The sequence below is a fragment of the Lagopus leucura genome, unplaced genomic scaffold (assembly GCF_019238085.1).
Source record: "Lagopus leucura isolate 7727_CA_CO unplaced genomic scaffold, USGS_WTPT01 Super-Scaffold_797, whole genome shotgun sequence".
NCBI classification, from domain to species: domain Eukaryota; kingdom Metazoa; phylum Chordata; class Aves; order Galliformes; family Phasianidae; genus Lagopus; species Lagopus leucura.
In genome coordinates this window covers 4,540,308-4,564,847 of record NW_024962259.1, presented here as the reverse complement: position 1 = coordinate 4,564,847, position 24,540 = coordinate 4,540,308, and the positions used below count along the sequence as shown (strand labels likewise).

The following is a 24,540-nucleotide window of genomic DNA, read 5'->3' as shown; positions in this document are numbered from 1 at the left end:
TCTCTCTCATCCACTGTGGCAGGTTCCTGGAAGAAACACTGCTCAGAATGGGCCTCTAGCTTAACTCTCCTCCATCCCTGCCAAAACACCATGCTTTTGAGATGCTTCACCTGGGGACCTACCTCTGTCTATCAGCATGCAAAAACTAAAGGAGAAGATCCAGACTGAGCCATACACGACACTGGACACCTCTGTGATCCCAGGAACACAGACCCAAGGCAGATGTCACCTCCCAGGCTCAACGGCGACCTTCAACATTCAAGGCGCCGGGTACAGGGATGTGCTCAGTGCATCTAGGAAGCATGGGGACAAACAGCCATAAACCATGCATGACCAGAAGAGACATGGAAGAAAAAAGCCTAGCAGAACAAAGGTTACGTGACAGCTAGCCGTGCTAAGAGAATCCTGCACACCCATTCACCACAGCACGTCTCACCCTCTCCAGCACCCTTCCTACTCTCTTTCCACACGGCAGCCCAGCAACACCATCACCTGCCACCCTGCAGGGCTGGAGATGCCGTGTGTGCTGCCCGTGCCTCGCTGCTCCCCTCCCCGCAGGGCCGTTGGTTTGAGCAGGCACAGCCATCCGTCTCCGCCGCCTGACGGGGTGACAGAGCTCTCCTGTCGAAGCGGAGAATCGATATGCCAGGAGATAATGAGAACGAATCGCCTTTCACAATGCACGCCACTCGCTTCCCTTTTCAAGCGTTTGGTGGCACAGTGGATTCCAAGAGAACATTTTCCTGAGCTTGCGAGGCTCATTCTCTCACCAAGAGCCCAAAAGGAAGTAAGAAGTTTGCTCTCCGTCTTAGCCTGGGTCTTGAACTTTCACCAAGCTGAAGGAAGAGACCAGTGAGACCTCATTTAATGTAACATTAGAATTCAGGAGAGGAGGCACACCAGCAAGAGCATCTGCCCCCTGCACACCGAGCAGCACAGCATCACGCCAGGACAGCTGCGCCTCCTGCATCCCTAGCGAATGCTCGTGCTGGCCACTTGGCACGATGCCTTCCCAGGATATTGTCTTTTGGTCCCCCACCTTCACAGATGCCCTGAAGTTGTAATATTAAAGCATGGATGAAGTTCATCATGCAAGCAAAACTAAGCATCTTGAAATTAAGATACTGATTCTTAAGTTCAGAAGTCAGTTATCTGATTTCTCCTGTGGAAGCTGTATCCATTCACTTATTTATGACCTCCAGCTCTCTGCACACATTGGTACAGTATGTACATCTCTGTCCAACTGATAAAGTTCTCCAACCTTCAGAGGAGATATCTGTGTGAAACAATGGTAAAGAGGGAATATGAGAACCAGATCTGCTCACTCACTTGTGGGAGCTGGAGTAGTTGAGGATCAGACTTGGCAATGACTGAGACTCAAACAGCCTCCAAGAAGATGAAGGATTTATGAGTGCAGAGACTGTGGGGAAACAAGATGGATCTGTTCACTGAAGACAGCGATTCTCTAGAGAGAAATGTCAGAAAGAAGAGGGAAATTACTTCCCACAAGAAAGGTACGATCTGAAGTTGTGGGACAGTGCAGTTCGTTCCTCTAATGGACAGCAGGGACAACCTCACCTCTCTGCTGCAAAGCCTAAGGCACAGCCCACATGGCAGGGAATGCTGCTCCTACAGCAGGGGAGCCACAGCCATATGTGAGCACACTAAGGTCACAGAAATGTGATGCAGCTTATCAGAAGGTACGAAGAAGGTGCTCAGAAATTGAAGCACGAGTCTCAGGCACTCTGTCGCCCTGCCATCTCACCCACACCACCAGGCTGTGGTAACTCCTGCTGCAACCATCTCAGGAGCTTTCTGCTGCCCCAGCTTTGGGCTGGGCAGAACTCATTCTATTAACAAATGAAGAAAAAAAGCACCGCCAGGACTTTTGGGCTGTCAAAAGTGTTCAAGCAAGGCCTCCTCGCCGTAAAGACATCACCTCTCCCTTCTCGTTGCTGCCTGGGGCAGTATTTGCAATGCTCTAAGCAAGATTTACGAGCAGCCTCCCCTGCCATGACAACAGCGCTGTGAGCAGAGCCCTGCGCTCCCAGCGCCCAGCAGCCAACTCCAGACACCAGCAGCTCACAGGGAGAAAAACTGCTCTGTACTCTGGTGTTTATCACGGATGTTTTATCTCAACGTATGGGAAGGGAAAAGCAGCCAAGGAGTTTTGCTTGCTTCTGATGGAAAAATACCCCATAGTTTATTGTCCTCTCTCCTCTGGTCACCCTGAGCAGAAGCACCATAAAGCCTGTATCAAGGATGCGTTCTGAGTTCTGCTGTTGACTTGGCCTTACTATCAGCTTTTCAGTCACTTCTCTCTCTCCATGTGAGAATTCACTTTTCTAAGAGAAAAGAGCAGCACGCACCTCAGTGTCACCACAAATCTCACTTGAGGATTTGCACGTTTTCTTTGAAAGGCACAGGGAGCAAAAGGTTCACGTCCCATGAAATGCAGACAGCCCACACCGCTTCCCCTCGCGCCATCACCAGTGAGAAGAGACCAACCTGCTCTGCTGTGAGCACCTTTCAGGTACTGGAAGAGAGCAACAAGGTCTCCCCTCAGCCTCCTTCTCCCCAGACTAAACAGCCCCAGTTCCTTCAGTCTCTCCTCACAGGCCATATTCTCCAAGCCCTTCCCCAGCCTTCTTGCCCTCCTCTGGACCTGCTGCACCACCTCGGAGCTGTTGAGGCTGGGGGCCTCGTGTGCCATTCACATACACAAAGAATCTGCATGGGCACCATCACCCAGATGTTTCTGCACCACTGGGGATGGATGAGTCCTTACGTTTCCAGCTCCTCTTCTTCAGCTCAGACCCATCAGTTCATCTCCTGCTGCCTGGATAAAGCGCTCTTTTCAGGAACACGATCAGCTCCCCGTGTGGGATGGCAGTGGTCCCATCCAGCACCGCATGTCATTCTCCATCTCCATCTGAAGCTAGCAAGGCTCTTTCACTTACACCAGCACTGCTTCACCCCACTGCCCCCCATAAACACCACTGAAATGAGCTCCTCAACTGACAAGACCAAGAGCAAGCATGACAGGAGCACTGCCTTTTAACTAACTCTTCATAAATATATTCACTTCTTGGTAAATTATTTACCTTGGGCTCTGGCAGCAGCGTTCTCTGTTCCAAAAAGGATACGAGAACAAGTTTCTTCAAAGTTACTTCATATCACAACCCCTAAGCCAGCTGAACGTGCAACAGTGTCCTGATTTACAGCTCAATTCCCTCTTCCTTGACACTCCTGTACGCTTCGTTCTGCGAAAGGGGCAGAGATATAATGGCCCCCCACTCATCTGCACAGAAAGCTCCATTTTGGATGCAGAGGCCACCCTGAAGGCTGCGGCCACTGGCAGGATAATCTCCCTGCAGGAGACTGCAAGCAAGACTTCAGGTAACTGCCACCCCCATCCTGCACCAGCCGCTGCAATAATCCCCAGTCCCCAGTGCTGCAGCTGAAGGCACGTAGCAGAGGGACTGCAGGTTTCTGTACTGAATCAACCTGTGCACGGCTGGTTAAGTCTGCTAAGGATGGCAGTGACAGTACAGCTGAGAGCTGCTCACAGAGTAATGGTCTGAGACCAGTGCTCTGCAGAGAAGTGCTGAGGAGTCCTCTAAAGCACAGGATTCTGGTGGAGAAAGAAGAGGCATCCAAGAAGTGATCAGACAGGGAAGGCAGCCTCACCAGAATGCCTTGGAGAGCTCTTTCCTAATTTCCTCCCCGAGAGACTTCTATCAAATACCCTGGAGGGGAGGGAAGAAAACACTTACTGCGTGCCTCATGGCTAATCTTGTACTTTTTCCCTCCACCTTACCAGCCAGAAAAAACAGCCTGGGGAGGAAATTTAATTCCTGGACAAAGCTGAGATCTTTGCTTGGACAGCGATGAGAGTGATCTGTCTTGAGGGCTGCAGGTCCTACAACAAATGTGACCAGGTCCAACTGTACTGCAGGGAGAGAGCACTGAGCCCGCAGCAACCAAACCCAGTTTAATCCCCTATAAAATGTCTCTTTATTAAAATACAATACTTTTTAATATCTACAGTACAGCACCAAGAGCAGTACATAGAGCAAATGTCCTACATGGGAACAGTCTGGGAACATCTGCCGCAGACCATTCAACAACAGCAGCAATAATCACACCACCAATGTCTTTACAGCCAACAGTCCCCACCTAGAGAGCTGGGCATCTCACTCTAACAGGCTGCAATTAATCAGGTTAGCTGCTTCATGCACAATAGCCCAGTGTTTGCTGCTGAGCTCCACCAAGCCATGTCCCCTCGTGGTATCTTTCTTAATCCATGTGCCTTCCTTTGATGCTGCTAGGCAGTCAATGCCCAGTAACAAAGACGTGGGGCTGTGCCCCGCTGCTTTGGGACCCCCGGAGCTCGCTACGTCCAGCTCCATTCACTGAGGGGTGAACTCCTGAAGCAAACAGCAAACACTGCCTACTAGACCAGGATTGATGGGAAGACAGAGAAAAAAATAGCAGGATATCAAGTCTCTGGAGGGAGCAGTTCATCACCACCACAGATTTAAACCCTCAGGAAGGAAAAAAGCCTGAATTCTAACCAGTAAAGTTGAAAATAACAACGGCTGTAATTTCCTGGCAGCTTGGTTGGGTCAGCCTTGACCGCTGTACCAAGAGACCTGGGAACAGGCTCCACAGCCAACAAAGGGGCTGGGGCTACCAACTCCACCCTTTCCCAAGGTTGAAAGGCGGAAGGAACCTGAAAAGGAGGAAGTTACAGTTTGGGGAAGGAATCTTCCCCACTGCAAGGAGACAATTCACACTGCTGACACACTCACCTGGTCACAGCCCTGGCCCTCTGCGGGCTCTTGGTGATGTTGCTCAAGAACTGAGTGAGCCAACAAAGTTTTGTCCCCAGCTAAGACCCAAGCTTCACCTTAAGCATCATTACCAGAATTTAAAGCAGTGATTTTCCTGACCAGCCCTTCATGCAGAGCAGGCTGGTTCCTTCTACACCTGTGCTCCAATTGCTGAGGTCTCTCCGAAGGCAGCTCAGGCAGAAGGAAAGGACCAGCAAAAGCTTTTACTGTTGGAAACGTGACAAGAGCTTGGCGTAAGCAATCAGCCAAGTCCAAGGAAAAGCAAGACCTTTAAGAACCACTAAGGTCAGCAGTTCAAGTTCCAAGTACCACACTAAACCACCTTACATGAGGCCGTAGCTGGTTTTGGAGCCAGTGATTGAGCTGTTACTCTTCTGAAGATCGCCAGCAGCTCCACACCTCTGGAAGCCCTCTGCCTGCCCTGGCCCAGCTGGGGAAGCAGATCCACCCTCTGTGCTCCTATCAGTCCTGACAGGAAAAACCTTGCAGTGCCAGCCTTGTTTCCAGATGAGCTGCGTTCAACAGGCCCAGACAACAGGAGCCCATCTGCTTGGCTCTCTAGTGGTAGAGCACTTGGGCTTGCAAGCTCCTCCTTCAACCTTCTCCTCGTAGAGGCTTCAGAGGTGCCTGTCCTGGCTAGTGCTTATCCCGGGATGAGAAACTGCCAGATGTAGGGCTGATCCCTGCTGCATCTCCACGTTCCTCAAACTGGCCTATTTTTCTTTCCAGCTCAGGCTCCAGTGTTTACGACCAAATTTTTTCAGAGTGAAATTTTTCCTGTCCAAGAGGTGTAGCGAGAGACTGCTGCAGGCTGTTGGCTGACGTGCTGCCTGCGATGAGCACAAGGCTCTGGAAAGAGGCTGGTGACATTTGATTATCACTGAGATCAGGGGAGAGAAGGAAAGCGACTTTCAAAGGCAGCGCTGACACCGTTGCAAACGCTAGCAGAAATGACCTTCACGCACAGCAAGCCCTCCCTGCTGCCAAGAACGATCCTCTCAGCCACTGTCATCTTCATCGCCGCACACCTGAGGCAGTGCAGCCTTACATCAGCTGCTGCTGCTGTGAAATCCAAGGGCTTTTCGCCGGGCTGGGAAAAAGGGTGCACAGCAGGCACCGTCCATAGAGCAGCTTTTACCCAGCAAAACAAACTGCTGGCCTGCAGCTCCAGCGTCCAGCACAAGCGCTCAGTGCTTTGCTGAGGAAGTGCCTTTAGCATCACGTGGCTGAACACCACCAGAGGAAGTCAAAGAGAAGGCACGGTTATGCCTGAACTGGAATCTCCATCTGGCCCATCAGCATTCAGGCAGGACGAGCTCAAGAGACCACAAAGCACCGGAAAGGCTCAGGCCTTTCTTTAGGACCTGAGCTCACCAAGAGCCAACTAAAGACCAATCCATGCTTAAGTCTCAGCCCAGCTTCTGGAGGAGGAGGAGGTGATGCAGCAGGTGATGTGAGGACACAGGAGAAGCAAGCCTGATAAATCTAAGCAGCATGGGACTCATCCCAGAGTCTGCAACAAGAGCTTTTCTGTTCCCTGCATCACATGACTGCTTGATAAATTGTCTTTCCTAATAAATCCATCCCTCATTGTACACATACGGAATCCGTTGCTCTAAGTAGCCACTGAGGTGCTGTCAGGGTCATTAAATATCATTATCTGGGGCAGCTGTTCGCCAGCATACTGACGCAGGAATCAATCAGGCTAAAGCATGAATTTCTCCTACACTTCTCCAAACATTGCCTTTGTCCCTCTCCATCAAGCAATAGAAAAGAGGCAGCTCTGCATTTATGCCAAGGTTTAGCAGTCCTCCTACTGGAGGGAAGGCAGTGGCAGAGCAGACAGGCATCAGGTTGTCACAGGGACAGGATGAGGTCTGACTGATGGCTGTACCGGGAAAGAGGCAACTGAGTGACTGGAAGCAGACCAGCATGCTGAAGAGATGACTCTTTTTACAAAACTTCCTTTAATAGCCCCTTAATGAGATAACCCCTCCCTCTGAAGGACATAGGGGCTTTCAAACCTTCCATGTGCTCAGACAGTAATGGGGGAAAAAATGGACATTCGGGATTTTCACACCACGCGAGGTCAGCATTTGTTACCTCAAGCTGTTCAGCATCTGAGACTTGAGGGCCTGAGACCCAACCTCATCTTGCTGGGTGATGACTGCTTAACCCCACCTCAGATATTCTCTGGAACAGGCTCTCTGTGCCGCTGCAGTGACTGCCAGCCATTTCCAAACAGGATTACAGGCCTTTGAACTCAGGGAAGAGGAATATGATCCCCGGGCTGAAGTCAGGTCAAATGTGTGTGTGGTGGGAAACAGCCTTGGAACCGACTCTCCTTCCTAAGCCAGGCCAGCGATGGGTACAAGCAGCACATCGTGTGCTCAGGTGGTCTGGGCCCACGAATCAGCAGACTTCCACCCTCCCAAAAGGCGACTGGTGCTGTAAAGCTGTCAGCCCTGAATACCAGTTACCTGTAGGTTATGCAGACCAAGACAAAGCCGTGCACACATAGAAACCAGAGGTAAGGCAGCTGGATCTCCGGATGGTAACAACACTGCCAACACTGATGTCTTATTTCCCTTCAGGGAATTCTGCCTACTCAGAAGTGCTTGGCTGCAAGATTTTGGAGAGCTAGTGAGAGTGGGGCTTCCCAAGGACAACATATGTTGGTTTAGCAGTTTTTAGACAAGCAAACATGATGAAAGGTCAGAAATTCTTACAGAAGTACTTTTAATTGTCAGACCAGAACTATGGTTGTTTAAAATCTCTTGCACGCTCCATTGCTGGAACTGTAACTAGTGGGTACCATATTAGCCCAGACACAGGAGACTCTTCCAAATCCCCTCTACCTCTCACTTAAGCCAAGTTAAAACTTCATGTACCAGATTGCATCTGATTGAGGATATTTTGTTTCAATCAGAGCTTTCATCCTAGAACAAAATTCCTTTGTTTCACTGGGGATATCGAGTCTGGGCAGCCTTCCTCAAAGACCTTGTTTTGACAGGCGCTTGCTTCCAAACAGGCGCATCCTGCCAAAAAGATGCATCAGTAGCATGACTCAGGTTCCACCTACAGAGAAGAGGTGGGGGCCTGCCAAGACTCACCTATCCATCTCATCAGAGACGTCACGATCTGAAGATACTTGGTCTTCTGCACATTGAAGAAGGTAAAAGGACCCAAGAGAAGAGTGAATGCTGCCTGGAAGGACAACAGAAAACATGCACTGGTTAAAAAACAAACACTGTATTAGTAAGATGAATTTATCAGTAAAGCGAAGCTTGCCTTGAAAGTTCACCTCCAGACACGTCCGTCTGTCACGGAGCTTTCTTTGTCGCTTAATTTTACAGCTAGGTTGGCTGCAATACAAGGGGTCAAGCAAACTGCTTGGTATCAGAGAACATGCCTGAGGCAGGAGCAGAGCATGGGATTCTCTTGGCACTCAGCTGCCTGCTATCATTGCTACAGCATGTCTTTACTGACACATTTCAGTATAAGCTCTCAATGCAGTTTTATGGAACATAAATATTGAATGGTGGCCTCTCTGTCCAGGCACACGCTCAGTTTAGGTCTGGATAGCAACAGCTGTGACCAGACTGCTTGCATTAACATAGACAGCTAGCTTTGAGGTGTCTGAGGCTGAACAACAATGGAATAAAAAGGTTTTCCCTACATTGTTGCGTGCCTTACAGCAGGAAGCTTACAGCTTAACAGTTAAGCTGTTGACTTGGATGCTGAAAGCCTGTGCAAAGCAAAGAGGAAAAAAACCAGATAGTCGTAAGAACTTCATCCAATGAAATTCAGCATACTGATAGGAGTCTCTTCACTGCCCTTGGATGTCTGCTGAGAGTTCAGCGAGTCTCAGCAAGCTTAACTGGGGAGCAGCACAGCAACCCATCTGCTGCACCTCTTCCAGCAGGGTTGTAAAAACCATCCATTAGAACTGGAAACATCGAGACTGATATCCTGCACAAGCTTTGTTCAGCACTGTCCTGCAGCACACAACACATTCACGCCGTCAGCCCACACCTGGAGGAGCAACACTCCATGCAGCATCCAGAGCCCACCTCACCCAGGGTAAAAAGGGGAGAAAAAGCTTTACTGCAGGAAATGACAGACCTTAGTTCAGTTCAGACTGAGGTCTGAACGTGAACTAAGAGAAGCTACGTGCAGACAAGAGACAAGATGGGTGCTGCAACAGAGATGCCTACCTGCAAGCCGTGGATTGGACTACCAGCTGCCACAGCTGTGAGCTAGCAATACACAGCAGGTCCAAAGCAGTGGGTAAGCAGTATCTAGAAGGCCACAGTGCACAGCTGTGCAGTTTCGATCAGCATTTGAAAGGGATTCCAAAGACAAACGCTCAACTTTAATATTTACACACAATTCTTTTTCATGACTTCTTACAGCAGTTCCCAACAAAAGGTGTCACCAGCAGGGAAGAGCTGCGACTCGAAAGGGCAGGCTGCAGAGCCCCAGGTCTCTGTCGACCCCAACAGCGTCAGCAGCAGAACAGAAACCAGGCTATTTTAAGGCTAGCATGACCCCAGGAAACTTCTCTTGAGACTGTCTGAGAACATCTGCAAGGCAAATTGGAAACTCCTCACATCACAAGTATTCTCAGATGACTCAAGTCAATCCAGGAAGGGGAGCAAAGGAAAGAGCCCGCAGGTCTCACTCACTGCTCGGTCAAGACATTCTGACCCGGGGCCATCATTGACACTTGGTTTTGGTTGTTTTTTTTTTTGCAAGCAGAAAAACAGAGACAAAACACATACAGAATTCTGATTAGTGAAATAATTCAGGCTCCAAGGAGCAAGTGCTGAAATCACACACAATACAGCATTATAGGCACGCCTGACGAGAGGAGCCAGAACAGCCTGAACTACCGTGACATTTCAAAGGCACGTCAGTCAGTTACAAGCCTTCCATGCTGCTTCCTCCTCTTGTTCCTTTCTCTCCTAAGCAGGAACTCAAACTTGCCATTCCTTCCATCCTCTCCTACAGACTGCCACAGTTGGTCTCAGGGTAGTACACAAGGACAAACTTCAGCCTACAGAGATGCAGCTTAAGGACCGAGAGCAAACCAAAGCAGATGGAAACCAGAAATTACTCTCAAGTTTGTGATGAATTTGTCCCAAACTCCACCTCTCAACATGCACACACTGCTCCAAGCCTCCTTCCAGATCATGTTATTAGCTCGCACATCAGAAGGAGCTGAAACAGGAGACAGAGGAAGGATGATGATAATTAAGGAACAGGTGTTCCCAGCAAATCAGAATGCACCAGAACCAATTGGCAAAACAGCACCTCAAACCAAATCAAGAATTGACAGATCACCGAGCACCTAACAGCTGGGGCTTCAGCACTGAAGAGAGAATTGCATTAGAGGAGATTTGGGGCTCAACTACTGAAGAGCATTAGAAGCGTTGTTAGTTGCTGGAAGAATTGAGGTCTCCTTTACACTCCAACTACCATCAAAGTAGAAGGAATTCCACTCCACTTTCTGCAATTATCTTCAGCAACCTCCGGAGCTCAGCATGTCCTGAACAGCCAAATCCACTGAGCAGCTCTTCCAGCACTCTCTCTTCTCTGCATGCCCTGTGACTCGAGGCATGGTGGAGGGGAGCAGAAAGGTCAGGTTCTTCCCACATCCTTTAAGATGAGCAGTGTCTTCTCTTCCAGATATCAGAACTGGTCCTAAAGAACCAACTGAGAAATGAGTTCAAGTGCAACAGAAATATATTATCTTTTCCACTTGATGCCTATTAGGGAACCAAGATGGGTACTACGGATCAATGCAAACGATGCTAAGGCTTAGAAGGAGATGAGGCTGCACTGCTCTGCAGAGATTGTGCCACCCACTTTTAGGAAAGGAACTCGCAGCACACACTGAACTGTTGGAGAGGGGAAAGGCAGAGCAGAAGATGCCATTAAACATCAAGATTAACGTCCCTTCAAAGTGAAGTTGTGTACAGATCCAGCACAGGTCAGGAGGACGACACAATTCTTCTTCAATATCCAGGACACGTGGGGCAAAGGCTCAGTCCCTGCATTAGACTGAATCTCATCAAACCTCAGAAGCGTCCCAGGGCCAGGAAGCCTACTTACAGCCATCACTAACAGGGTGAGAAGAGTTGCAATGCCTCCAGTGAGGACATTTAATTTCTCTGCCTTGCTGCACCAGACACTGAATGCTCTTCCTGCTTAGGAAGTCAATTAGTTTCCTAACTTCTCCCCAGGGAAGAAGTAAGCCCAAATAAGCACCTCAGACATATACCAAAATTTCTACCTGATGTTTTCTAAGCTCAAGGTTTTCTCCAGAGGAATATAATTAATGGAGTGCTTCATTAGATGCACAATTCAAACAACTCGATGCCTGCCGCACCAGGTAGCCCTGCCAAAAGTCAAGTACACAGAGCTCTTAGATTGAAAAGCTCTCCAGACTTTTCCAGCTCTTCAGCTAGCTTAGACATTACAGAGTTTATCCTTCTCTTCCTGAACTTCAGCAACTTAACCCAAGGCAGAATGAGCACAGTCTAAGCTTCCTATGTTTTCACCCATCGCCGGAGTTCAGAACCATTCCCCAGTCTCTCCTCCAGCCAACAGGCAATGCCAGACAAGCAGCAGGCCTGCTGCATGGGGTGCACAGAATGCTCATAGAACAAATAAAAGCAACAGATGTGGACGTGTTTACTTCTTCTTCCTTATGCTGGTGAACAGTATGCAGGTACAGCACATTAACTGCAAGTGTTTCTCACTTTCACCAGTGTTTTCAGCCAAAACATTAGCAGCTGACTAGCACAGAACAGCAGCTTATCCCCAGTTACACTCTGCCCTGCAGGCTACCAGGGCCATGAGCTGTACATCACCCTGCTTGTGCCCTTAGCAAGCTCTTAAAAACCAATTCCTCCCACTGAGCCAAGGCACACAGACGCAGCAGGCACCCCAGCCCCGCGCCTCTCAGCTCTCAGTGCTTCAAACTGAGATGCAGGCTGGGCAACTCGAGCCGTCTCGCCATAGGGAAAGCTGGCTGGGGTTTACCATTGCCCAGAATGCATATTCTTGAAAGTATATTTATAGAAGTGTGTTTTATCAAAGCTGTTGTGTTAAAACTTGACTACCTAACCTTGCTTATTGGGTCATCTCAAAAATGCAAGAGTAAGATCAAGCGTTAACAGGACATCAGCCTGTTGAATCAGCTCAGCCTCAGCCAAGAGGCCCGCCGCCACAGCTCTCAACCACGAGGGAGGTCACACACCACCAAAAGGCCTTCAGCCTGCACAACTGTGCTTTACACCAAATTCAGGGGGCTGTATTGACTCCACAGTTCTTTATTGACCTGAAGAGCACACACATCACCCCAGACCAGTACAGTTCAATAGTTCAGTGGCTTCCATCTGCTTCCCAGAACGTAGCTGTTACACAAAAAGCCAACCCGGCTCAGGAAGCGCAGTCAGCAGCCAGGCTGAGCCGATCCACGCATCAGATGCAGCAGTTCAGGCACAATGGCCTGCATACATTTGCAAGAGTACCAACTAAAAGCCAGCTTCTTTCACTACTGCCATCAGAACTTGCTTGTTCTCAGGCTCCACAAACTCATCTGCAAGATTAGCATCTGCACTTGATGCTTGCTAAGCAGTGAATTAAGAACAGTAGCTACTGTTTTCTGTCGATTCAGAACCTGGAAACTTTCAGGCAGGCTCAGTAGAAGCAGGATATTTACCTGAGAAAAGTGTAACAGCGAAGACCAACGTCGCTGAAAGAAGCAGCTGCTCCTAGAGCAGGGTAAAAAGCGTTGGAGAATTTTTGGACAAATGTACACTGAGTACTCAATACAACTTGTATTTGAGTGGCACAAAGCTGTCGTACCGGTATGAAGTGAACAGGTCTCAGGTATTGGCTAGGACTGCTCAGCTTTAACACGGGGTGACAAATGTCACAGCACTCTCTCCTTCAATGCCTCCCTTCAGGCTGAGGCCCCAGCCACCCCTTCCTTCCTATTTCTACCTGCTCCCCCTCATTCAGCAGAGCTTGCTCCAAATTCCCCCTTGGAGGCTTTTGCTTCTCCTTGACAGCAGTGCCAGCATCTCACAAACTCTGCTCAATGCACAACGGTAACAACTCCACCTCTCCAGACAGCAATGCCTACACTTCTTAAGCACCGAGTAACAGTGCTGCTAGCCAAAATCAGTACAGCTAATAGCTTCACTCTTCTGGTGAGCATTTAAACAGCCACTGGTTTAAGTAAACGGATCGCTCTCCTTGGAAGACTTTGTCACCTTGCTTGGAAAACTGAACGCTTCATGCAGGATACGGGTATGGAACATCCCTGTAAAGCAAGATAATGACAGATACAGGCTCTACTGAATGAGCACCTCCCAGAGAAAGGCTGCTTTGATTCAGTGCTCAGACAACACAAGTCTCCTTGAACACTGTAGGAAAAAGCAGACATTTCACATGTGCTGTCAGAAATGGCAATTCTGACATCCCTTCTGCTTCTGCAAGAAGTCCCTGAGCTCACAGCTATTCCACGACCCAGATGAGTTCCAGAAGGGACAAAACAATACGAGAAACCAGTCTGCTCTTTGTACTTATGCAAGCAAGATGTCAGGAGAGCCCAGGGGCTCTGCTCTCTGTCAGGTGCTCTCCTCCACACTGTCTACAGAGACATCACTGGAGGTAAAAACCACCAAACCCAAAAGCCATTTTGCCTGCACTGACACAGGTCACAGGTTTTACTTTTTGTTGGAAGCTTGAACCAGCCCTATTGTCTTCAGCAGAAGTAGTTCCTTATGAATTGGTGCTCCTATCCACGTCCTTGGGGAGCTGCTAGGGCTGACTTTGGACAGAACCGTTAAATCTGAAATGCCTTCCTCACTCTTATTTCACTTTGAAATGAAAAAAGCACAACTTTAAACTCTTAAGGTCACCTGCAACTTCACCCACGAGCCTCTCTGCAGCTGCTCTGCACACAGTTCAAGTTGTGGCAGTCACTACAACACCCAGCAGCAGCTCTACACCTAGCAGTCACTCACACCGAGGCTTCCACAATTTTCAGCTGAAGCCCAACAAGAGCGAGGGGTCTGGAGCACAGCAACACGTTTTCCCCTTCTGCCACCTCTCCTCCCCTTTGCTCCTGTGACAAGAGGCCACATTTCTGCATGAGCTCATATCTCCACAAAGGAGCCAGATGGCACATCACTGAGGGCTGCCGTCCAAGCTTTCGTTGGTGAAGCTTTACCCCTTGCAGAGAACAGTACAAATATAAATACACGAAAGGAGCCCGATTGGTCAGGAAGGAGTTTTTTAGAGAGCCAAAGAAATATAAAGCTGAAGATCCACAACCTCTCCAGGCTGGAAGCTGGGACTGTGTGACAGGCAGCGTGCTATCAGCAGATAAGTGATTATGGAGCTCTTCAAGTTGGTCAAAAAGAGAATCCAACAACACAACAAGGATCGCTCAAAGAAGCTGAGACACAAGAAGGATTTTAATTTCCAGATCCCTCCACAGAGCAACGAAGTCACCACGGAAGGAGGACTCAGCTGCCAGACATCCCACAAGCAACATTTATGGATAAGGAAAGAAGGCTGGTCACGCTTTGACTGCAGCAGACATCTGCTGCCACAGCGGCTCCAGCAATGAAGGCGCCGCTCCTGGACACCCGGCAGCAGCTCACATCCATCCCTCACGTGGAGCAACTGCCCGCACCAGGAGTCCTCACTCGCCTTTCTCCCCAGCACACTAAGGCAGGAGCAGGTATCCCCCGAGAGCCCAGCTGCTGTCACAAGTTCTTGCCAGCAAAGGCAGTGGCATTTCAGCCACCCGCAGTCGCGGCGCCCTGTAAGCCACACACCACCTCCTGTCATCCCTGCGGCAGCGCTCTCAGTGCTTTTTCCAAAAGGAAGACGTCCTGCAAAACACAAGAAAGCATCTCCAGTTCCAAAGCTACTTAGCTGGGTGGAAGCAAGTACATGGCAATGCTTTTTTCTCCCTGCTGACTCATGGCAGGGCTTCAAAAGCTGGCCCAGCCTTGCTAAGAGCTTTAAGTTTTTCAGCCTGGAAAGAAAATCCTGGAAAAATAGTTATTCCTCCCCCTAAACTGAAGAAATCCAGGCTCAAAGTCATTCAGTGCAAGGATTGCAGTCCCTGGCACACCTGGATATGTAGGATCGTAGCCAGCAGCAAGCTTGCATGCACTCTCGGGCAGATACAATTCCATAATCATTTCTGCAAAAGGAGAAAGATGGAGGCCAGCAACAACCCCGAGGTGACTGGCATCTAATTTTTCATCATTGCAGTATTTATGGCAACACCATTTGCAGCATCTTGTAATCACTTCAGCTCCTCCTTGACCCCTGGCTCTCCCTTACTCTGCATCTCCTAATTGCATCTGAACAAGCAGGAGGGAAGCAGCAAAGTGGATGGATGCAGGAGAGCCGAATGGCTGCTCGGTGACACTTGGAAGGACAGCAGTGGAGCCGCAGAGCCGGGGCCGGCTGCACCCCATCACCAGCCTGCTGTGACCTCTCACAGGCTACAAAACAGGCATCCTCCTCCTCCCGACACTGGGGGACTCAAGGTTACCCAATTCCCAATTTAATGAGTTCCCACCGATGAAGTCTGAGGGCATAATCATTACTAAACAGAGACTGCGCCAAATCCCTGCATATTCACTGCCTCTTCTTTCAGAGTATTGGCAACTCAAACTGTGTTTGTATCGACCCCAAAAGCCCCTGGGTTAGACAGCACACATGCAGAGAGACGCGGGCCAGCACGACACGGATGCACAGAGGGCCCTGCAAACGCATCGATCCATGAAGTGCCAGGGTGACAGGGTGTGTGAGACCAGCGAGGTCTGCTCCTGAAGGCCACCAACCCGTGTGCCACAGTGCAGTGGGTGGCTCTGTCTCAGCCATCACGTTCCCTTTCCCCTTGACTTTTTGCCCCCATGAACTCCTTGAATTTCACAGAATTCTCCAGCTGCCTGGAGGATGCGATTTCATGGATAGCATCATCCCAATCACTGTGCATTGCCAGGCAGGAATTGCTTGGAGGAAAAGGAAATGTCCCACACTTTAACTGCTCTGCAGCAGCACAAAAGCAAGAGAAAAAGCCACGTCGCTTGGGGCAAGCAGGCAGTCTGCTTACTGCCAGCCTGTGCCTTGCGTGAGCCTTGCAGCATGCACCAAGCTGGTGCAACAGGCTTCAGAGATCAGATCTGCCTGAGAGTATTATACCGAGTTCAACTTACAAGATAAATCCCAGCTGCATTATTTGTATTTATAGTCCTGCTTACAGAAGCATGAGCCACGTGTGGGATTTGCTGATGCAGTCCAAAAATCCACATTTTTGGACAAGAACGTCAGTGATCTCAACCAGACATAATGTGCAATTTAGGAGGATGTTAAGAAGTTGTAGACTTATTTAGGAGCCTGAAGAGATATCATTCTGTTCAGAGCTTCATCCCTCCGCTGCCTCTGGCAACATTTAGAGTGGCATAACTGCACAGTTCTGCAGCCCTGGTAATTTCTATCTGTATATTAAGGAATTAATGAAAATTTCAGTGGAGGAAAGATCAGGACTGCTGCCTTACTTGATGAAAATGCTGATGAAGCCAGGCGGGCAGCAAAGTCGGCGCTCTGTTTAGAAACAAGACTGGTGTTAAAACACCAAACAAAATACTGGAAAATATGCTGTTGAAAAGAAGGCCTGCATTGAACCTCCCAGGGTAGTGCTCAGTCAACTGAACACGTCTCCTCCAGCCCTGGGCTTCAGATGTTGTCACTACCACTGCACAGCATAACACTGCACAGGGGAAAGCATTTATAACTTGCTTTCCCAAACTGACAGATGAGGGAACCTCCTGCACCAGCCCAGGACAGGAATCTTAAATGGCCCTTTTAAAACCCTTCCACCTTGTGCAGAGAACCGGTGATCACCAACAGATATCAGTTCTGACACCTGCCCCATTTAGGAGAGACTGGGCTCCAATACCCAGAGAACAGCGCCAGCTTTGGCGCCTTGCTCCCCAGGTGAGCTGACTCCAGAGGACAGCTTTGTTTAGAAAAGCAGCATCATGGCCTCTCAGCCTTGCTGGGAACATCTCTGCCGGGCAGCAAGGGCTGCAGTTCAAACACAATGAACAGCTTTGACAAATTCAAAACCGCAGAAGTGCACAAAAGCAAACAGACGTCCAGAGCGACTTCTTCACCCAATTGGTTCACAGGATTTGCTACTAAGGCTTATCCCACCATCCATCACCACATAAGCCCAGTCAGGCACTGAAGAGTGCAGAGTGCTCCTGTACGTGGGAGCAGAGCACGTGTGAGCTCAGCAGGGGCCTCCACCAGTCGCACCAGCACTTCCCTTGTGCTGGCAGTGCCTGCAGCACACCGACCAGGCGCACACCCTGCATCTGCACATGGGGAGCAGCCCAGCAGCACTCCTTCCTCCCACACAGTCCTTGCAGCCGTGAAGTGAGCAGACAGCTCTGTGCAGAGCACACATTTCAGCCCCCTACACTATTGATTTTGCTGTGAAAAGAGACAAGCTAATCCTTTAAAGTTAGTTGCTTCAATCTTGCCGTTTCTCCTCCATTATACCAAAGGCTGCTCTCCTCCCCAGCTGTAGCAGCAGGGAGACTTGCCTCCTACCAGATGTTTCTTTTAGTCCAAGTTCAGCTGGTTACAAGAAAGGTGAGCCCACCCACAGCAACAAAACAAACACCCACGCTCCAGCTGACCTCTGCGTCACCAATCAACTTTATATTCCCCCTCCACAAGGCTATGCTCCTTTCACTACTCCTCCTGTCAGGCCAGGAAAAACCTCTTACTTGTAAGACCGGTTACCACCTGAAGTCCCCCAGCAGTAGGAAACACAAAGTATTTGGGAAACTGTGAAACAGCTGGTTTGCGTGCCAGAGGCACATGATGAGTGAGCAATTGAGAGGATTTATCGACAAGCCCACAGAAGAAGAACAGACGAGGATGAAGGAGACAGGATTTATGCCATATTAACAAGGCTGTGCGCCAATTTCAACCATATTAGTTTCACAATAAGAACGCTGAGAATTGCCTTCCTATCCCACACCCAGACACCATTTATTTTAAACAGAATTGGCTCCTATCTTTCCTCAAAGAAAAGTAACTAACCCACCTCCTTTTTCAGAAGCTGAGAAGCATGAGAGGACTTTAATCAGCCCTCAAGACCAGGCTTGCAGCCAAGCCAAGCTGTATTTTTGAGGCATCTGTAACAAACAGTTAGGGTTACTGGTATTTATGCTTAATGCAGTACTTGTTCCTCTCCTCCACAGTAACAGCTCAAAGCCCAGGTGCCTGCACACACAGAAATGGCACGGTACTCTCGATTCTTTGGAGGAGATTCCTTGCTTTCCAAGCTTCCAGAACAGGATTTACACATAGAAGAAGTAGTCATTTTTGCACATTTGTTTCTGTTTCCATATCAGTATCATAATAAAAAACATTAGAATGTTTGTGGTAGGGAATATAGTGCAATAAATCTGGCAAGAAGGTCTTACTGTGAATGACTTATTGTACAATACACTGGGCAACGTGCTAATAGCATCCCAGCTGCATCCTTATCCTTACTGTAAGCTGAAACACCACAGTATGAGATTTGTTTAAACAAGATGATGGCTTCCTACCAGTAGGGTGGGCTTCCAGCAGCCTGTCTTCCCTTCCCCTATCTTACCCTGGGAGCTCGAGGCGCCCCAAACCTTGACTGCTGTGCTGTGCTATCAGCCCTTTCTGCTCCAGACATCTCACCTGCCACTGAAGCAGCTACCTCCACCACTGCTGGTTCTCAAGGGCTCTAGACAGCGCAACCTGTAAGAATAAATATCCAGGAGACGGCAGCTGTGACCCATTTACTACCGGATGCTGCTGCAGGGCACAGCTGAGGAAGGCAGGACAGAGGAAAAGCACTTGCTGCAAAGAGAACGAGAGGAGCAAACCCAGGTGTCCTTGGAAAACGCACTCCGTTTGCAGCACTGCTCCAGCTCTGCTGCTTCAACTCCCTGTTGGCCAGAGATGGTTTACCTCAAGCACGGATGTTTGAGTATCACCACGAGGGGTCCCTCAGAGCCGCTGGGAGGTTCAGACGATAAAAATTCTGGGTGCCTGTGCTCAGTGCAGAGGAGCAGGCTCACATGAGGCGCACCCAGGGAGGAGAGAACCTGAGGGGAAAGCAAGGAGCTCCCGCCTGCAGCCGAGGGCACATGGAGACAGAGCTACATCAACACTTATCAGTTCAGCCTTCGCATCTGCCGATCAAGTTCTGCTGGCACCGAGCAGTCCTACGTGTCCTCATCCCACCTCCTGCCCCCCTGCACGGCCTCACGTGGCTGCAGCCCGGCATTCCGATCAGAGCGCCAGGCTGGGTGACATTGTCCCCTTCTGATGAGGGATGGTAAGTGCCGGTGAGCTCGCTCATTTTATTCACTGCAAAGCACGTTTCCAACTGGGATAATCTCCATTAAACCATCTGCGCTCCCATCTCCGCCCTGCCCACACCCGCTGGGCTGCCTGCGATGCTGCAGCATCCGCGAACCTGCAACAGCGGATGCTGCGTCCCTTTCCCAATCAGCCACAGAACCAACAGGGACGCAGACAGAACAGATGCACTGGTAGCTCTGACACACTACTGAGCCAGGCTACGGGGGCACCCGTGCCAACGCCTCTTTCCCAAAAGGTCTATGGCTTCCCCTGAGAATAAGCCATTTCCTTCCCATTATGGGAAGACACCGCATCCCAAACTGCCAGAAAAGGAGGGTTGAGTGGAGAGTAGAGATTTTAGCTACAACGGCTGCCCCGGTGCAGAAGTGCGCTGCTTGCCAGGTCGTGAAAGCATTTTGGATCAGACACTCTGAATGGCTGCTGATTCCCAGGATTAAATCTTTTATTTCAGTATCTGCTTTCTAGAAACTGCAACAGAAAGACCAGAAGTCTCCTAGAAGAGAGATCTGAAACTTAAACCCACTGCCCCTTCCCCTCAAGTCTACACAGAAGACACTCAGCTGACCTTACAGAGAGGATGATTAAGAAACTGCACCGAAGCATGAATCCAGCACAGAGGACTGAATGCTGCCCTTAGCACTGGCACTCGACAGCCAAGGGACTCAGGACTCAGCTATCAGGAGCACGACAGAGTTGAATGATCTGAAGCGGAGCTGGAAACCCATCGATCTGCTTTAACTGTAATCAGTGCTTGCCTTCCCCAATGTCTCTGGGCCATGAGACACGTGCCTTCCTCCCATCCGACTGGCCCTGCATGCTCTGGCCCTGCCAGGCTTGGAAGCGCCCTGCAAAGCCTTCAAACCTTCCAGGACTCCTGAGGTGCAAAGGGGAGGCAAACAGCAGCAGCAAGAGATGGGTTGCGAACAAGAGATTATTCCAGTACTTCCTGCACTCGCCTCCACTTATTTACTTTGCAAGCCCTTATTTTCCAAGGCAATTTACAAACAAGTAGCAAGTTAACCATTTGTTCAGACAAAGGTTAATAGGGGTCTAGTGGTCTCTGAGGACTCTGCAGACACACTGAGGTGAGAAAATTTGGAGCAGCAATAAAGACGCTGCGCAGACAAGCAGATCTCAGGAGAAGGCTTTAATCTGTCTAAATATTCTCATTATGTGCGTTCTTCAGCTCCCATTCAGTGATCAGAGCAGAGACCGCTTCCAGTGGCTTTTTGGGACAATAAACCATGAAATAGGATTTTTACATCAGTCATCCTTCCTTTCTCCCTGCAGCTGAAGAGTCAATGTTTAAAATAGTTTTTGTTGTTCTCCTTATTAAAGAGAAGCCAGTAACGGGAGAAAAAGAGTCAATAGGATGAAGGCAGGACAGATCCTTGGCAGACCGAGGCACTTGGCACAAGAGAGCTATTGGCACCATTTTTGCAGAAAACCTCAAATAGACTATTTGTCCTGGTAGTCCAAAAAAGGGTTTCTGGGGGCCTTGCACATGGTGAGAGATACAGCACTACATCCACAGACCTGCTTCAGAGGGAACAGATTCTAAATACGATCACCCATCGTGCTCCTACAGCTGCCCCAGACCTACATACAGGACAGGGCAAAGTGAGAGGAGAAGAGGCAGGCATCTGGGACAGCAGCACCGACCCAAAACCTCAAACGCTTTCTCTGGGGATCGCAGGGTTCGTCTGCCCCCTTGTCGTGGGGGAACTTGGCCTGCAAAAAGAGACTTTGTCCACTGAAACATGGAGCCAGAATTATTCCAACAAAAGAAAATGTTAAGAAAGTGAAGGCCAAGAAAACAGAGCAAGTTCTCTAAAGGCTGTGATTCCCATAGGGCCGAAGCCTAGTAAGATGCCCTTGATGCATCCCACCCCACCTCACTCCTGCAATCTCTTTTCCACCACAGACAGGCAGGCTGCAGCTTCTCCTGCACGTTCCAGACTCCACTTCTATACATAAGCAGCTCAGACAGTTTGAAGACAGACACAGTTCCCTGTGCTGGAAAGAACAGGGAGAGAAACTGCGGCCTTGCTTATAAATCCGAGAAATATTTGTCAGACCTCTCGTTCTGCTCCCACATCAACCCATCACGGAACGCGACGCCCCAGAACCCCACGCAGCTCCCAGGTAAGGCTGAGCACCGGCCGCCTGCTGAGCGCGGTGACCCTGGGACAACCCCTCCCCCCGTAATCCACCACAGACTTATTTCCTCCCACAAGCAATCCATCCCCACTTGTAAGAAGGAGCACAAAGGCACCGAAGCCCTCCGCTCAATTACAGGGCAGGAAGGATTAACCACTACCAAAAGACTCTGCAGATATTTATTCTCCAAATCCACACAAGGAGACAAACAGGGAAACGTGCCTCCGAGGGCTGTGTACACAGCCAGTACATCCAATGCTTCCTTTGGTTGGGCTTTTTTTTTTTTCAATTTTTCAGGTCTTAACAATTATCTTCATGAATTATAGACATAATATCTGAGAGACACAGGCAATAATTAACACACGCCTGCTTTCTCTGACTAGCTCATTCTGCTGGGTCAGGCAGAGTTATTGAGATTCAGGGAAGAAATCCTCAATCTTGTGAAAATTTTAAGGAAGGAGATCAAGACAATTTAATAAAGCAATAATCTTTCTCTTAAATAATTAACTAGGCTTTGACATTCAGTAATACTTCTGAATCCCAGCTCTTACTTTTGCAATAATGCTACACTCAGATGTGATCTGCTGCACGTCCAAAACGCAGCAACTGCTAAATGGCTGCACACAGCTTTTGCCCCTTTCTCCGCACACAAGGCATCTCCAAACACAGATTCCTTCCTCTTTCTTCTTAAAACTCCCACTGAGAGCTCTAACACCACTGTCCAAAGTGCACACGAGGCACTGCTTTACACCTTCTTCTCATTTTGCTCTGCTAACACTTATCCCCAGGTTTGAGCACTCAGCTTTTGCCAAACACGAGTCCAGCAGTGTTTGTTACCCTTTGGGAAACCCCTGGCTTCGGAGCAGAACCACAGCTCAGGAATAGATGCTATGAAGAATCCTGAACTAGACAACCAGCTACTACTAAAGCAGCATACAGCATGGGTGTTAAGTGGTCTGTTTACATCACCTCTCAAAAAGCAGATTTTCCAGCAGCGTAAACAATTTTATTCACATAAAGAATGCACTCAAAAGACGTGAACATACTTGAGTACATTGAGAACAATCATCTCAAAACAACTACTTCAGCCAGCCACCAAGGACACCCCATGGGCACAGACACATCACCCACTCAGGCAACATAATACTAACCATCAAGAACAGAAGCGATGAGCCAACTGCAACACAGCCATGTCTCGTGCTAGAGACAAAGTGCTTAGCTAACAAGGCCGGACTGAACGGAAAGCTTCACATTCTGTTACTCACATGCACATTACCTCAAGGAAAAGAACCCTACCCAGCAGAAAGAAAACTGTATGGGAAATAAAGGTCACAGCACTTTCAGAAACTTACCAGATACAGCCTGTAAGCATCAATCCTTCGAATTGGCCCCCAGCACTTGTCTGTATCATTATACTTTGTGCCATCTCCAACACTGCAGGAATGGTTGCCAATGGCACTGCTGGAAAAGGAGGAGGGAGAAACAAAAGACGGTAATTAATTCCCAGCAGATGCCTTCCCCTTCCCTGCATTCATGAAAGAGGAATGGTCAGAGGCCCAAACTGCATGCTTCTCCCCCCCCCACGAGGGCATGCACTCCTCAATTTCTGGGCTGTGTAACACAGCAGGTCAGTGTACACTGCGCGTTTGAAGGCAAACCCCTTGATTGCGCCCAGACACTTGGACACTCAGAATTAGCAAATCTCAAGCTCACATAAGGGTCATCAAGCTTTTCCGTTTCCAAGTCTTGAGACCAGGGGCAGCCCAGCCCAGATTCAATCCAACTACTCTCCTTCATTGGTTATTTTTTAGCAGGAGGAAATTGGCTGCATTTACTCAGTGAGCTCTGGGCTTCAGACAAGTAGTGTCACAATGATCACAGGGTTGATAAGCATCACACGTCTCAGCTCATAATCAGAGTCATAAAAGGTAAAATACTGCACAGGGAACAGCAATCAAACCAGAGAACAACAAGTCCCATGTCTACAAGGTGCAGAAGTTAGCAATACTTCACAGCTGAGGACTGAGGAAATCAGGTCAGGTGCTTTTCAGACATCCAACAACAGCTAAACTTGGAGCAGGCTCCTGTACGTGGCAGCTTCGCCTTCCCAGCCACGAGTCATTGAGTCATTTGTCTGCTCCAGCCCTCAGGAGGCAGAACTGATCCCGGTCAGACCTATCATCCCATCAAAACCAAAAACCTGCTCTCCTTTCTGGTACTGCATAACTGCACAGCAGCCAGCACACTTACCAGGTCACCTGCATGAGAGAGACTGGCACAGCCGCTGCATAGATTGCCAGGTCCCCATAGAGGTAGATAATGATGCAGAAATAGAAGAGGTTGACACCCACTGCAGGAAAAGGAAACATTTTTACTGACTTACAGTACACAGGGGTTCTTGAACTTTACACTCTAAATTAACAGTCCGCAGAACTGCTTCTCAAGGTCTTGAAATCACAATTTCCCTCCACAGTTCAGTTCTGCAGCACGTTCCACACAAGGGTCACATGAGCAGCATAGGGAACTTCGCTGCAGCTCAAGAACTGATAAGAACCGATGCCTCAGCGCTGAACCACCTGCCTTCACACCAGGCACTCATCTAAGCCCACCCTGCAGTCACCAGTCAAGGCCAACAGGCCTCACCCAAGTCATCTGCCAGGTGAAACTGTCAACCTGGAACAACCACGGGCAAACATCCAGCTGACGGCAACAGATTTGGTGAGAACGCAGCTTGAAGAACAGATAAATGAAGAAACACACACTTTTATAGCGTTCCACTGATTCCAAACCCTGTGCTTGCAAACCCTCAGTTCCTTCACATTAAGGTTTTGGCCCTGCAGAGATCCATTTCCACAGGGCTGAAGTGGAACTGCGTTTGGGAATTCCTCAGCATCACCATCCTGACTCAGACTTCAAACCTGCAAAGCAGAAAAGCACTCTTCCTGCTCCCTGGTCTTTTGTTTTCTTATGTCTGCTCTGCATTTAACTACGAGAATTAGAAGTTCTTACATGGGAGACAGAAAACAGCCTTGCCTGGACT

General features: G+C 49.1%; 1 protein-coding gene across 3 annotated transcripts in view; it reads right to left on the bottom strand.

The window, feature by feature from the left end:
* The window catches only part of TMEM104 (transmembrane protein 104), a 40,799-nt gene that overhangs the window by 7,607 nt on the left and 8,652 nt on the right, over nucleotides 1-24,540 (bottom strand). For 2 of the 3 annotated variants that reach the window (XM_042865194.1, XM_042865193.1), the window contains exons 7-9: nucleotides 23,751-23,850; nucleotides 22,853-22,961; nucleotides 7,970-8,063 (exon numbers count right to left, since the gene is read on the bottom strand). In XM_042865194.1, coding sequence (XP_042721128.1) covers nucleotides 7,970-8,063; nucleotides 22,853-22,961; nucleotides 23,751-23,850 — 303 coding nt within the window. The remainder of the gene's footprint in view (nucleotides 1-7,969; nucleotides 8,064-22,852; nucleotides 22,962-23,750; nucleotides 23,851-24,540) is intronic. The other variant, XM_042865195.1, reaches the window with a different exon arrangement.